This window comes from Perca fluviatilis, chromosome 20 (assembly GCF_010015445.1).
Source record: "Perca fluviatilis chromosome 20, GENO_Pfluv_1.0, whole genome shotgun sequence".
NCBI classification, from domain to species: Eukaryota; Metazoa; Chordata; class Actinopteri; order Perciformes; family Percidae; genus Perca; species Perca fluviatilis.
The window spans coordinates 11,737,493-11,753,378 of record NC_053131.1 but is presented as its reverse complement, the minus strand read 5'-3'; the positions used below and the strand labels follow the sequence as shown (position 1 = coordinate 11,753,378).

Here is a 15,886-nt window from a genome sequence, read left to right as displayed (position 1 = left end):
AGGACAACACAAGGATTATGTACTTCCGTTTACTTTGTTGAGAATTGCTCTCTAAACAAGGGTTAATACAGCACCTTAGTTCTTGTTTGTACAGCATTTTGGTCAGCTTAAACTGTGTTTAAATGTGTTCTAGAAATAAACTTTACTTACTTAACAAGAAACAGGGTTTAGAGAGCAATTCTCAACAAAGTAAAGGGAGGTACATAATCCTTGTGTTGTCCTTCGGGTCACTGGGACCCGAAGGACCACACAAGGGTTAACAAAGTAATGGACGTTCGGAAAACACTCAACAACTCAGCTGATAAACCAGGTAATGCAATTTAGTTTCCTAAATGTACCCCTATATGCTGGGGTAAACAACTGCTCGTGTTGTGGCTCTAAATGTTGCGAAGATATTGCTAATTACAGCTAGGCTATATGTTCGTCGTTTAAGCTCATTTAAGTAACACGCACCTGCAGACAATTAAAGTAGGCTAATGGACGTTCGGAAACATTCCAACTCAGCTGATAAACCAGGTAATGCAATTTAGTTTCGTGTGCATTAAGGCGTTTTGGGTTAATAAAGGCAGTACACATCACTAAGTATCTCGGCGTTAAATCAATAGGGCCTATTTGAATGCATAATCTTATTCTTGCCCAAATGTAAACAAAACTGTAGCCCAACCACAAATATACATGCCCGTCCTGTGTTGATTGACAGGTGTCCTAACATAAGGAAACAGCAAAATGTGGTTATCGATTTTCTAACGCAGTAATTGGTTCGTATACATCAGCTGCGATTATTGTATAAACAAGAGGAACAGTGGCCTGTAGGCCAATTTCAATTAATATGATTAGAAACACGATTAAAAAATAATAACGGTGTCACTCAATGGACCTTTTTCACAGCAGACATTTTGACTTGTCATAGTAGGAAAAGCACAGCTGAAATTGATAACCTTATCGATGGCTCAGTTCCAGTAAGCTATTTCAGTGAGTCAGCATGCACAATACCAGGGCCTCTCCTAAGTGGAATGCAGCCATCATTAATGGTTTGGAATACACCTGTGCTTTTCCTACTATGACCAATGACTGTGATATGTCAACATGTCTGCCGTGAAAAAGGTCTATTACACACGAATAGGCTGGTATTAGTAGGTTCTGCTTAAAACTGATTTAGCCTTTACCGTGTAGGCCTACGTACGTGCAAGTACCGTGCGTTAATTTACATAAAAAAAAAAAAAGAGAAAAACAAAGTCACATGCTGATTCATCACAGTGGAGAGAACATGTCCGTCTGGACCATAGACTGTATATTAATACTGTATATTATAACCGTCTATGGTCTGGACAGAATTCTTTCCATCTGTTTTGGTTGAATTATGTGGATCTGGCGCCATCTAGCTGTAAGCAGGTGGAACCCATGATGCAACTGGAATAATGTTTTTAAATTGTATTGTAATATTTGTATTAACATGATTTAATCAGTATTTTTGCCATGCATATCTCAGTTTTGTCATATTGGTCTTTGTCCTGTTAAAGACCCAGTGGGGTTGAATGGTTGCTTTTTCAATCAAAATTTTGGGGGGGGGGGGGTGGTGTTATTTCAGTGTATTGCATACTCTTTACTTTTTCCTTAATTGAATTTATTATCCTATAACTTACCTAAATACAGGCTTGGATGGAATCACAGCTACTTTTCTAAAAGTTCTACTTGATCAGGAAGCTCTCTGTTAACACTCAGATGTAAACCTATTAGTGAGTTATGTTGAAACAAAGCACTGTGAAACAGGTGATCTATGTTGTTCAGGAACAGTAACACTTTGGCCTTGAAGGCACATGGTTGAGAACCGCTGCAATAAAAAAGGTAACAAAACAATCAACTTTTAATAACGGAGAGCCTCTTTATTAAAATGCTTCAAAAGTCAAACAAATGAAGCTGGCATATTTTGGTGAAAAATACACTTAGGAGTGAAAACAAAAGTTAAAATGCTGATAAAAATGTTGATACACTCCAGGTGCCTCCAAAGAGGGCTGCAACTGCAATACATTTGTCTTAATGTTGCATGAACCTCAATAGAGCAAAACACTGATTTGATGCTCAGGTCATCCATTCCACTCCACCCACTAACCCTGAAGAATGAGGACATAAGATCAGATCTGGCTGAATGTTCATTACGACACAAGTTTAAAAAAAAAAGTTAACATGAAAATGTACTAAACTGATGCACTGTGCCTGAGATATATACTGTATAAATTAGTTTACAGTTGAACATTTTTCAAAGACATCAAACTCACATGCAAAACATCAGGGAGTAAAGTTCCCGCTACTTGAGCAAAGATGACCCCTCAGCATCATAATTCAAATTTTACAGTACATGCCTTCATGTGCAAATCAATCATTCTAATACAAATCTAAACATTACAGAGGCAGGATTGTTTTCTTCAAAATAAAAGTACCAGTACAAAAAATAAGAAATGAACCAAACGTAAATTGGGACTTATTAGAGTAAAAACAGCTTAGTTCCGTCATCGCTTGGGCTTTACATCAAACTTTAAAAAATATATAAAAACAATAAAATCACACAAATTCCTCAAAGGAATATCCACTTTATTAACAGTAATCGGTTACTTTTTGGTGACATTGTCGACCAATTTCTAATCCACATTGCAAAACATTTGATTTTCTCACATAAGTGAGTAATACATGTCATTTTGTAATGCGTTGTCAGACCTTATTTCTTCATCCAAACTAAAAATATAATTAAAAAAAAAAAAGGTGTTCAACAAGTCGGATCACTCCAAAGAATTTTCAAGCAGCATATATACTGACAACCTTTTTTCAGTTTCAGTTATTTCAGTTACTCGGTTATAAACAGGACGCTGACAAACGTGTTATTTGTTAGTCCAGCACTGCAACGCACACTGATATTATAATACTGAGTGGTACACCAGTCAGTTCGTCTAAGATCCCACAATAATCAAGTAGCTGACAAGTCTCCATGTCGTTCTCAGCACAATCTACTGCGCGACAAAGCTTTACGGTACAGCCCTGAGACGCCAACATTTGAACACAGCGGACATGTGACAAAAACATACAACCGTGATAAATAATGAATATGAACATAATTAGTGATGAGGGAAGTGTGTGCCCGTGACATTTCTTAACACCTGGCCTGCAGGGTTTAATGAGGTCTGACACTGAGGCAGGCAAACCAAGCTAACCAGTCACTGATGGATTCTTATATTCACTGAGTACATTCATCATTTTGACTTTTGTATAAAACCTACAAACAATTGCTGGTTAAAGTAGCTGGTAGAACAAACAAACCACAAGCCAACCACAGCTAAAAATGTACTGCCATTTGGCTGGTCAATAGTGTTACTTCATCTCTCACCTGACTAGTCAGTGCGATAAGAAAAGGAAGATGGACCACCTTTGTTACTGCTTTAATGTGCCAAACCACAAAACACACCACATTTAAAACACCAAACATGATGATGGTGACATGCTGGTGAACAAAAATCCACACCCACAGTGAATAAAAGTATGACCATCCTGTAAAGTGGCATACATTCTGCACCGCTACCACAGATGTTTGGTCAGTCTAAGAATGTTGAATTAAAGCCATGAAATCTATGGGGTCTAAGCAGTACACATGTGGTCACTCTAGGTATCAGGATTAGATAGAAAACCGTGCAAGATACCAGTAAACTGTTCCAGCTGGAAGCAGCAGAGAAATCTCTACTGAGATGTTCCAACAACCTCATGATAAGTTAAGGCTGTACACTTACCTCCGTTGTAGCACAGTAATGACTTTTTGATATAAAAATAAATTCTATATCAAAACATCTGGCTATTTTCACAATGTCGGAGCAGATAAGGGTACAACTTCAGTACACTAGTACTATACAAGGCAAGCAATTTTATTTGCTTGTTTACAGTCCCGATCTGTGATTGCAGCACATCACACTGCGTATAAATCTACCCATTACTGGCTTTGTCTTTTTTAGGGGAGTGGAGACTGTTTCCACTGTGAAGCAAAGAACAACCAACAGTTTGTAACGTCCAACCAGGAGTTATCTTTTTGAGGCTGGAAGAGACTGAGGTCTGTAAACACTGGAGGGAAATACATGTGTATTCGAGTTCTAATGGTCTCAGGAAAGTCCAAAAGATGACTTCATCTTTCAAAATCACTTATGCTACTGGTTTGAGAACTGAGCGTAAACACCTTCCTTCCTTTGTGAGCTCTCTGGTGAAACACATGCATGGCAGCGGGATCGCCTCTTCCCGACGGGAAATCATATTGAACTTGCACTTCTTGAGGTGGTCGGCCATGCTGGCGATGTTGGCAAACTTCCACTCATTTACAGTACCAAAAGCTGTGCTGAATCGCCACACCTGAATGACAAACAACAGAGAATCAATCTATTACTTCTCATGCTGTGACAGTGAACTTTTTTTTAACATAGTTACACAAAGGAAACAAGTATAGGAGGTTATCAAATGTTTTTATTTTTTTTTTTAAATAGCAAAAAAATAACTAACCTTGTCTGTGATCTGCCATGACGGAGACCCATCAGCACGCCGTTTCTTCTCCCACAGCAGGACGACCATGCCACGCATCTGGACCAGACTAGCACACACATCCCTCATGGTGTGGGACACTCTGGACAGTTGGCACAAGCTAAAGCTGTCCAGGAAGCTTGCTACATGTTGCAACACTTCAAACGGAAGGCTGCTGAACTGATCGTACCGAGAGTTAAAGCGGCAGGTTTTTCTTGGGAGGTTGTCCCCAGTTTTTAAGGGCAAACCAGGCTTAACCCCAAAAGAGCCAAGGTGCCGGTCGTGGATGATTCTGAAGCCCTGTACAGACGGGCAGAACCGTCTTTGGGAGTAGGTGCAGCCATAGTAGGCCAAGGGACAGCGCTGCTCCATCCAGCCATTTAGTCCGGCGTGAATATCCCCGTGAACATTTTTGAAATGAGACGAGAACTCATCCCGCCGGAACAGCTGCCCACACACAAATGTGAACATGGAGCGCTGCTTTGTTTGGTATCGAGCCACACATTCGAGCACCAGGTCCAGCCTGAGCGTGTGGAAGGGGCTTGGATTGGAGAGCTGTGGGCTAGCGTGATCGCAGGCTGAGGCTGAAGCAATATCTCCCACCATAGTGTTGGTTGCAAGAATGGCTGAAGGGAATGAGAATGTCTGAGTACCAAAGTCAATGTGGTAGCCATCGACAAACCTGCTGTCTGAGATGCCTCTGCCTCCTGGAGAGTCGCCGAGGCAAAAGAGCAAAGCTGCAGTGATGAGGTCAATGCCGTGGAGGCCCATGGGGTCATCTGCTACCTCCAGGTCAGACGTGTCTACTGCCTTATCCTCCATCTTTGCTCGAAACAAGTAAGGGTCTGACAGCAGAGCCCGGCGTCCATTAAATGTAAACATACTTATTCCTCTAAGAACTTCAACATTCTGTAGTTTACGCTCCAAACATCTATACCTGAGTTCAGTAGGTAAGTGTTGTAAGAAGTTATTTCTCACGTGATCAGACAGCAGGAATGGCATTGGATGTGGAACTGGAGCTATTTGGGGCACAGGAGGTTCCAGTGCTACTACAGGCATGTCATTCTGAGGCATCTGTGGCCAGACAAGGTTGGAATCATTCATTGGATCCTCGATAATGTCTTCCTTCTCTTCAAAAAAAACCTCTACAAAATCGTTTTCTTCTACCCAGCTAATACCATTCTCTTCTCCATCTGTCCCGACTGCACAATCTACTCCACCTACTGCTCCATGCTCACACTCTGAATCAGAGTCATTCTCCTGCATATTTACATTCTTCCCACCCTCTGCGACACAGACATTCTGACTATCTCCATTTTCTCCATTGTGGAGTGCTCCATTCTTATCAGTCTTTTCCCCATTTAAATTTCCAACAATTACATCGATATCCTTGGCATTAGCGATGATGTCTAAGGCCGCTGCTAAACTTCTGCTTGTCTCTACGGAGGCTCTATACAACCCATTATAGGGCGCCTCTTCCATTTCCACTGTTCCATTACCCAACACTGTCTCCGGTAGGCTCGATGCTGTGGCCATTTTGTCACTTTCATCTGCTTCCTTATCTCCGTTCCTTGACACAGTGGTTGTGACCTTCAAAGACTCCAACAACATCCTCTGATCCTGCAGAGCCAAGGCCATGTCTAGCTGCTCCACTTCATCAAAGTCTTTGCTCAAGTTTTCATAGGACTTGCGATCAGTGTAGCTTACAGGCCAGCGATTCCACTCCATAGTACAACACACTATACTTGCTGGGCACGTCTCAAGGTGTTGTGCCATTTTGATCCTCGTAATAGTGAACGGGCAGCCAAATACGCTGTTAAGGCATGGCAGCCGTTCATATGGACACAGTAGACGGTGTTCCTCTAGTTTGCATGCGTGAAAAACTGCCCCACAGACGAGAGGACAGCCGATGAGGTCGCAGCAAACATCCGTCTCTGGTCTTACCATGCATCTTCTGTTGATGCATTTAAGGCAGTGGGAGTGCAGGCTCTCCATTTCTTTTTTACTGTATTGCTCCTTGCCCAATTGGTTCGTGCAGGGAATAGAGGTGAAGTGTTCAACCCTGAAACAAAGTCAACAAAAAATATACTTATTTCACAAGTCTTAAGAAACCAAATACATGCCATGGCAAACAACAATGTTTAGAAATCAGTCAGCTGGAACAAAGCATGCTGGTGTTACATTATCCCATGAACATTAATGCAACACTCCGACGTAACACACGTGAGACTTCAAACTATTCTGTAACTTAAGCCTCACACATGCTCTCTCTCTGTGCATGTTTACCAAATCTTTAGGCTGTTCAGTAACCTTTCACAACACCCCTCTTGGGTTTCATGGTCAAACCGGTTGTTCCAGGACCTCAGGGCAAACCTGACCCCCTCGCCTTTTGGTTAATTTCAATATCTTATGCAAACGGTTTGCCTCTCAGCGGCCAACAGACCCACGAGGTAAATACCTCTGAATTATTAGCCCCCGGCTTATTTGGTAGCGTTACTTATGTTAAGGGATTTGCAGGATAATACTGGCTAAATAGACAACAAACTATTTTAGTCCAAACCGCAAAGCCATACAAGAGAGCTATTGTTTAAGTATTTGCAAACACGGCAAGCAACAGCTAGTTGAATTACGCAAGCATAGCTGGCAAGTTAGCAAACAGCTAAAAACACAAACACAGCAACAACCGGCTCTAGTAATACTAACCAATTTTAGTCTTAGCGGCAGTAATATCGCAATAGTCTGGTTTACTGTAAGAAGTTGTTTTCACGATAATTGCGCACCTAAACGTGTTAGTTGATAAGACAGAACACTTTGTTAAGTTAAACAAAAGAACATCAACAACATGGCCAACCAGTTATCATTAGAAGCTAAACTTCGTTAGCCTACTCAGTTAGCTAAGTTAGCTGATAGCTTCTAGAAACTGCTTACCCGAGTTACGGGGTCCTCCAAGTGTATTTTAACAATACTTATTAAGTTATAGCAGCGCCGTCGACACCAGCAACGTGGGATTTACAGCAACATAAGCATCTCACAGTATTAAATGTGTCAATCGTCTTATGCTATGAGCTGGCTGCAAAAGGTTCTTCAGTTGTGAGTCCTTCGTTTCTCTCTAGTAGTCTAGTCAATTGGCGTTTGTGTTGATCCTGGTGTGGGACGCCGCAGTAATACGTCATCACGTAAATGGACATATTTATAGATTATGGACAGACCTATGAGAGGGCACTGAAATAGACAGACTGGGGAATACCCCGAGGACAGTTTTACATTTAATCACTCATAAAATGTCTGTGTTATCATTGGATTTTAATGGATACATTCTTGCCAGCAATTCAAATTGCTTACAAATGTATAAAGGCTAAAATAGTGGTTTATGAAGTGCTTAGGCTGTTGATAATCTATTTTCGCAATATCAATACCATATAAATTCCATAACTAACAATTAATTAATCCTACTATCCTCCCTATGTAGTTAAAACCTGATTTAGCATAATCCCCTGTGCCACAGACCTCTGTTTTTGTCTAAAAACTATTAAAAACACACAAAAAAGCCACACTGTTGCAGTGGGAGACATATTCCATCATTACCATTAACATTACAGTATATATTATTTTGTGTCAATCCCACTTACCCTGTCATGGTGCTGTAAATATTCAGTAATGTATAATTCATCCATAGCTGAAATAGTCCCCAACAAGGAATTTGTTACTACTGTTTGAGTAACATTTGCTAAAAAACTACAGAGCTAAGCTGTTTTAAAAAGCTGTCTTTTGATAAAAAAAAATAAAACTATATATTTGTGATATAAATTCAAACGAATGGGTTTTGGACTGAGTGCCACAGACTGGGTAGGGAAGTCAGAAAGCATTGAGAGACAGACTAACACACAGTGTCTTCTGGTCTTTTAATATGATTATTTGATAATGAGAAATATAAAAGAAACCTACCTTTACACTGTTATGTAAATCAAGTAAACAAATAAAAGCATTTTATTGCTGCAGCTGGTTGAGGTGGAGATAATTATAATTTTTAACTATTTTACACTGTTGGGTAGTTCAATCTATAACAATCCACCATCCATCATATGAGTTTTAGATTCAGATTTTACACACAAAGTAATTATAGCTGTCTGATAGTTGTAGTGGAGTACAAATAACAATATTTCCCACTGGACTGTATCAAAGTGGAAGGATAAAGTAGCATAAAATGGAAATACTCAAACTGGTACTTACAGTAAGTACTCAAGTAAATGCACTTTTTCACCACTGGAAAAAATACATAGGGACAACACTTGAAGCAAACCTTTTATTTAAGCAGATTTCTTACAATTCAAGAATTCATTCTATAAAGAAAAAACATATGCAAGACTTCATCATTATCGTAAATCACACCTGTACATGTGTGTTTGTATTTGTACATGTTAATGTGTTTGTGGGTCCATTTCATTGTTAAAAAAGGTCCCTGACCCCCTGATTCATGAGGCCACCTCTGAGATGTGGTGAATGTTGGACAGGGTGAGCTGCGCCTCCCGCGCTGGGTAGAAACGTCTGGAGCGAAGCCACAGCCTCCCAAACACTCCAGTGATCAGAAGCAAGACAACCAGCAGCCCTCCGAGGACAAAGGTCTCCACAGGAGGCACTCCGCCTGCATCTACGTAGAAAAGGACACAGGTGGAACCACACTTTGCATATTAATTTTATACACTTATCTTGAATCTCTTAGAAGATTGAAATGCTAAAGATCCATATGAGTTACAGAGATGAAATACACATACTCAGATTGGGCTTTTCACTATTGTTTAGTAGTCGTCTAATTGGTCCATAAGACACTGTATGAGACAGAGGGATGTCTCTCCGTATCCTGACTAAATCATCTTCACCTTCACCGGAACAGTTCTGTGTGGCAAATACATGAGGAAAACGTGAAAGAAAGTCTCAATGTCAATCAGTGCACATTTCAAATCAGGACAGCTTAACTACAAGCTTATATGGCTGAAAAACAATTCTAGGCCAATGGGTCTATATTAAGGACATAAGCTGCACATAGTGTCTCTGAACTGGCCTCTGACTACCAGTGTGAGGAATGGGTGTTGCATGAGCTCACTCACAGGCCTACACAGCCCCGGGGTGTTGTGGCAGATCTGGACGTTGCAATGGAGAAAGACGTTGGTGTAAGAGCTGCCGACAAACTTGAACATTTGTATCCTGAACATGGCCTCTGGGCCCTGGCCATTTTTCAGCACACTCAGAGTCTGTTCATTTGACAACACCGGGCAGCTACCGGAAGGAAGACAAAGAAGTCAGGGAGGCCTGGTGTTAGTGAGATTTAAATCTAGAATGAAATACTGTAGCAACAAGGAACAGAACTCATGTGATGAATTGCAACGCTTAGAAATAATGTAAATACTATCTTAAGTGACTCAACACAGTTGGAGACAGATTTGTATTTTCTTTTCCCTGTGGCATTTTGAAATCATTGTGCATTTCATTGCCCTGCTGCTTCTAACGGTACCAAATACTGCCTGGTTGTCAAGGACATGCACAGCTGTTGAACTGAAATGCACGTGGCCTCTCAGACAGGATGACCAGGCTCTGACAGTAGTTGTCTAGCCAGCTCTCTGAGCAACAAATTCTTATATTTCAGATTTCAACAGCAGAGAGGTGTGAGGTGTGAGGTGTGTGTGTGTGTGTGTGTGTGTGTGTGTGTGTGTGTGTGTGTGTGTGTGTGTGTGTGTGTGTGTTGTGTGTGTGTGTGTGTGTGTGTGTGTGTGTGTGCTATTAGAAGGTTTCAACATAACATCTATAAAAGTATCCTATTTATTCATACGTGTAAGCTGCAAGATGGCAAATGAAAAAGAATGGGCTTTGTCAATGTATAGCTCCACTATGAGATATGTTTTTTATTTGCTCATATTGAAATAAAAAAATCGCCTTTGTTTAAACTGTTCCAGGGTATACCTGTCTCGGATGAAGGTGTACTGAATATTGCTGTATGGATCACTGGTTGGTGTAGCCCAGCATCTCTCCATACGCAGCATCAGTTGAGCCGGTATCTGTGACACGGTTGGGGGGACAGTCAAGTCATTCCTTACACAAGGTAATTCCTTTTCCATACTGGGCTACAAAATGATGAATCATAATAAGTAAACAACAGCTGTACTAAGAGGTTATAACAACATGACCGAGAAGAGGAGCAGTGCTCAAATTACTATCTGGCCACGGGTCGAGTGTTAGATTTCCAGCATTGCTTGCCACACAACATATTGCTTAACGTCGTGTAACAACATGCTTAACCCACTCCAAAAATAGCTGCCAATAGTAAGAATACTTCAAACTCTTTAATGTGTTTTTCAAAGCTCAGCATACACAATCACTGTCAGGACTCATCTTAAACAGGTATTTTACTCTTTATTAGCCGATTTTTACTCCTAATTTTCCCCATTCCTAGATTGTATGTCATCCAAAACCCATACTATTGCTTTACATGGTGTATTTGAGGTGTAGGTATTCAGTTGAAGTCTTTAATATGTCTGGTAATTGACTTTTTCATTTAGGGTGATTTACCATAAAAACTTTTACAAAGATGTCATCATCCAGCGTCAGTGACGGCACAGTGGTCCATCTGTCTTTAAAGGCGTCATCTTTGTACAGTAACATCGACACCGAAAAGTTTCCATCCTCTGTGTTCAGAGTGATGGTTCTGTAGAGATATAAGGATTAAAGGAGCCACATGTTAAAACCAAATATTATAACCTCCACCAAGGAGGTCACGTTTTTTGGTTTATTTGTCTGTCGGAAGGATTATGGAAAAACTACAGGCCTGATTTGCGTGAAACTTGGTGGAAGGGTGTAGCATGGGCCAAAGAAGAACGCCTTACATTTTGGAGCAGATCCAAACCACAGGGCGGATACACAAATGATTTTCCCTTTCATTAACATTGCGAGATAGGGTGCTTGCTATCATGTGGTGTCGGAATAATTGGAAATATTAGTTCCAGACTGGTGAAATTCACACTGCATTAACATTGTGAGATAGGGCATCTTGGCGGAGATCTGGGGTCTTCGAGTGCCCTTCTAGTTATACTGTATATATTATTATAATTTGGATTAAATAAAAAAATAAACACTTACCTGATGTCAACTCTAATCATGTTTTCCCCGTTGGGTTGTTGGACCAGGTAGTTGATAGGGTAGCGGCACACAAATGTTATGTTGACATAGTTTCTCGTTATAACATCTGAATCGTTGTTGTGTATGGTGTTTATGAACATGATGTGTGTATCATCTGAGCCCTGAGGAGAGAAGACAAATATAAAAGTCCGTGGAAAATGATCAAGTAAGAGAGATTTTAATTGCTAAGTGCAATACACTGCTGCAGCAGTTTTTTCTTTTGCCAATACAAGAATAGATAATATCCACTATGCTATTTTGTGTGTGAACCACTACTGAAATCTGGCGTGGATGTTAAGTGAAAGGGAGTTTGAAGAGAGCAGGTATCTCATACCAAGAGGGTGTCTCTTCTTACATGTTTCATTTAATCTGGTCAATGAAAATCTCAGGCAGCTCAACAATTCTGGTCACAGACTTGCCCAGATCTACACTCATCTACCTTGTGGCCAAACATTACACAATGTAATGTATTGTAATGCATTGTATTTGCAAAAAATTACTGAAACAAATGATTACTTCATTATTGATTAATCTGCAGATTATTGCCTTGTTTAATTTATTAGACATAAGATTTATAAAATGCGAGCAAATGGTGAAAAACCACATATCTTAAAGCCCAAGGTGAAATCTTGAAATTGCTTATTCGTCTAAAACCCAAATAAATAATATTTTTCATAACATAAGATCAAGAAAAGCAGTGAATTCTCACATTTGCAAACCCAGAACCATCAAAAGTTTGACATTTTTGCATGGAAAATTAGTTCAATCATTAATTATTAAAATAGTTGCCAATTAATTCTATTACTAATTTTAAGGTAGTATGGTTATAGGTGTGAATGTAGTTGGATAGCAAAATGACACATGTAAGATGCACATACCTGCAGAATTCTCCAGTCGTGAGAATCACATTAAATTGAGGTATGTAACCTCTTTCCCAAGCTATAACTTTTACAGTTATCATTCTTTCACGCACTGTTGGCAGCTGATGTAGGAGAAAGCGTAAAATGTGGACGAGTGAAAAGGTTGTGTCAAAGATTTGTCTGAGCGCAGATGAAGGGTGGCTTCTGTGGTCACCGAGCAGGATAGTTTGCCTTGAGCTCTAACATTCGAGACGTCTTTTACTACCTCTTGGTAAACACACAACCCCCCCACTATGAGCACCACTGTCAGGCCTCTACAGTGAGCAACAGGTTTTCATTAAGCCACAACAGAACCCCACTGGCACCTGCACTTATCACTGGGTAACATGAATTCTCTGTGTCTCACAAATGCACAACTATTGCTGAAACATGAGTGAGGAGGACGCTGTCATGTTTCAGTAAAAATGGCTGACCTTTAAACCCAACAATTCAGTCATTTCTTGTCTGATGGCGGGTTTAAAAAGGTTCTAAGTTCAAGGTGAAAGCAAGATTGACAGCTATGGCATTCCTCTCCTTTAGCAACAGCCATCTAATCCACAGCAGGCTTTACTTTCCTCAGCTGCAATGTGAAAAACCTTGTAAAACTGCTGAGGTGGAGCACTGGGAGATTTCCTCCCTGGTTGAAAGCTGTGTTAACCTTTTGCTTGCTTTACAAGAAAAACCTTCATGCATTCCAAGCAAGCAATTCAAGGACACTCGTGCGCTGAAGTAGGGATTTACACCTTGCCGAAGTTTGAATCGCTGAGTGGCTGGATTACAATAATCAGGAGGCTAGTTGGCCAATGATTTATGGCCTTCCTACTCAGTGAACATCAACAAATAATCATAATTTCCATGTAAAGCCTGATAATTTAGAACTACGAGGCCATTCAGTGTCCCCTTGCTACTTTGAATAAGGTCCTGCGCGGTTATAGGGAAAAAGAACAACGCCACCCTTCTTTCTTGACATTCACGCCACTCCTTCCTCCCCCCTTCTTTTCTCTTCACCCCTTTCTGTCTGGGCTTCGAGTATGTGCCTTTCTCTGGCCATCTTATTATACTTGCTATGAGCTAATTCCATAGTACCCATTTGAAAACAGAGCCTCACAGTCCACATTTACGTCACAGCAGAAAAAAAGTGTCTGGTCGTATTCAAGTTATTTTTTTAACTTTTATGTAAAGTGCAATAAATCGACTAAAGTAGCTCCTTTTTTGGCAGTAAAAAGATCCTGATTGGGGGGGCAGTTCACACAACAACCGTATACATCGTAAAATAGGTAATTTATTATGATGGGGATCTTATGTTGTCAACGATGGAGATACCAAGTGTAGTTTGATTTCATCATGAAGACAAACTTCATGAACTCAGACATTTAGAACAACCCTTAACAAATTAAGGGTTGTTCTAAATGTCTGAGTTCACATGCAACATTTGATTAGTTAGGCTCTTTGGCCGGATGTAGAAGTTGTCACAGACTTTAATGCAAATGTTGAGCAAAAGATTGAAGGTGATACCATTACTGTTCCACAGTCAGAAAGATTTGTCTTAATGCTGAAAACATAGTCATCTCCGACCTCAACGCCACGGCACTCCGGATCATTTAAATGCAAATCCCAAATCTAAACAAAAAACAAACACAATACAAAAGAAATTAATTATTCAGCAAAATCGCATTGCAAATAATTTAGGATATCAGTACTAGGGAATGCCTACATTTAGGGAAAATACTTTGAGTTTTGTTGGTGCTCACTTACATAAACTGGAGGCACTTTGTTGAGGAAAAAGGCACTTGGAATAACAACCTCCATATGGTCATTGGTACAAATGACAGTTTCATTGAGCTCTAATAGAAAGAATTTAAAAACATATTAAATCTCACAGAAAAATCCTTTCAGATAATGTGAAGAGATGTTGGATGTGTTTTTTATTTTTATTTGGGTTCTCTACCATTGTCTCTCCTAGACTCCCAAGTATAGATATTTATATTGTATGTTAATTCTCAGACATAACATTTATTTTACACGCAAAGTCCAGCCACTGATATTTAAATGTCAGTGGTGGAATGTAACTAAGTACATTTACTCAAGTACTGTAGTATTTCCATTTTTCTGCTACTTTATACTTCTACTCCACTACATTTATCTGACAGCTAAAGTTACTTTTCAAAATAAGATTTTACATAAAAAGCATAGGATGTATTCCTAAAATGTGATGTATTTTATAGATTAAACTACCCCTTAGTATACATATAGTAGTTAAAATTAGCTCCACCTCGACCAACATTAAAATACTGCTTAATAATAATCCAATAATATGATGTATAATAACATAAGTCAGATAGGGGTCATTCTGCTGCATAATGAGTACTTTCATTCTTGATACTTCTGTACTTATACTTGAGTAAGATTTGGAATGGGACTTTTACTTTACTTTAATTGTATTGCTACTTTTACCTAATAAAAGATCTGAATACTTCTTTCACCACTGCTAAATGTTTAATGCCAAATTATACTGCTGCGATTGTGAAAGAAACTAGAAACACCAATTAAAACATAATTTATACTTGAATCAAAGCATTAAATGGTCCCTTTTGAAAGAACATTTCAAAGCCAGAGAAGCCCATGTTAAACCAATAATCGTCAATTTGAAAGATTACTCTAATTTAGACTTCTTTAGTTTTCCCTTTAGAAAAAAACGTCTTTTAGACCCTTGACACTTCATTCCCGGGTGTGTGATACAAGGTGTGAGCTCACCATCCTCCTCTGGCTCCAGAGACACAGTTGAGGTGACCATCCTCATGGTGAACAGTAACCAGGCAAAAACCAAACTGGCAGGTGCCATCTTCCAAGGACTCTCCCTCTGGTTTCTCTCAGCTCAGCCACTCCACTAGCTTTTGACCCTCTCCCCAAAACTCTGTGAATCTTCTGGGGACTATTCACCACAGCTCGCTGTCACCACAAGACGTAGTACCCCTCTCTTACTCCAACCCTCGAAACACGGCTCTAATGAACTGGGAGCCTCCCTCTGGCCTTAAAACACCAGCTTGAATGATGTCCCCACCAACAATGAGATTCCGCACATGAATAGGGGGAGCTGAGAGGAGTCCAAGGTAACACGTATGTTACCGCCTACTGCGGCGATGTCCTCTTAGTAAACGTCTTACAACTGTGTCTTACTACAGGGAGCAACAAGAAATCTGGTAACCATGTAAAGAGGAACAACAGTGCAGGGCTGGCACTCTTTGTTGTCTACATCTTTTGTCTGGACATTTTAA

At 40.0% G+C, this 15,886-nt stretch overlaps 2 protein-coding genes across 2 annotated transcripts; both read right to left on the bottom strand.

The window, feature by feature from the left end:
- Window positions 1–1,859: 1,859 nt before the first annotated feature.
- fbxo30a (F-box protein 30a) lies at window positions 1,860–7,692 on the bottom strand. Its single transcript, XM_039785601.1, has 3 exons — window positions 7,474–7,692; window positions 4,528–6,607; window positions 1,860–4,380 (listed from the first exon to the last, which is right to left on the bottom strand). Exons 2-3 carry the CDS (start codon window positions 6,538–6,540, stop codon window positions 4,177–4,179), a joined length of 2,217 nt encoding a protein of 738 aa, XP_039641535.1. The 5' UTR covers window positions 6,541–6,607; window positions 7,474–7,692; the 3' UTR covers window positions 1,860–4,176.
- A 1,142-nt stretch (window positions 7,693–8,834) lies between these two features.
- si:dkeyp-110a12.4 (uromodulin) lies at window positions 8,835–15,598 on the bottom strand. Its single transcript, XM_039785602.1, has 9 exons — window positions 15,366–15,598; window positions 14,367–14,455; window positions 14,127–14,231; window positions 11,674–11,834; window positions 11,107–11,242; window positions 10,501–10,595; window positions 9,651–9,819; window positions 9,318–9,438; window positions 8,835–9,193 (listed from the first exon to the last, which is right to left on the bottom strand). Exons 1-9 carry the CDS (start codon window positions 15,451–15,453, stop codon window positions 9,018–9,020), a joined length of 1,140 nt encoding a protein of 379 aa, XP_039641536.1. The 5' UTR covers window positions 15,454–15,598; the 3' UTR covers window positions 8,835–9,017.
- Between the last annotated feature and the right edge of the window lie 288 nt (window positions 15,599–15,886).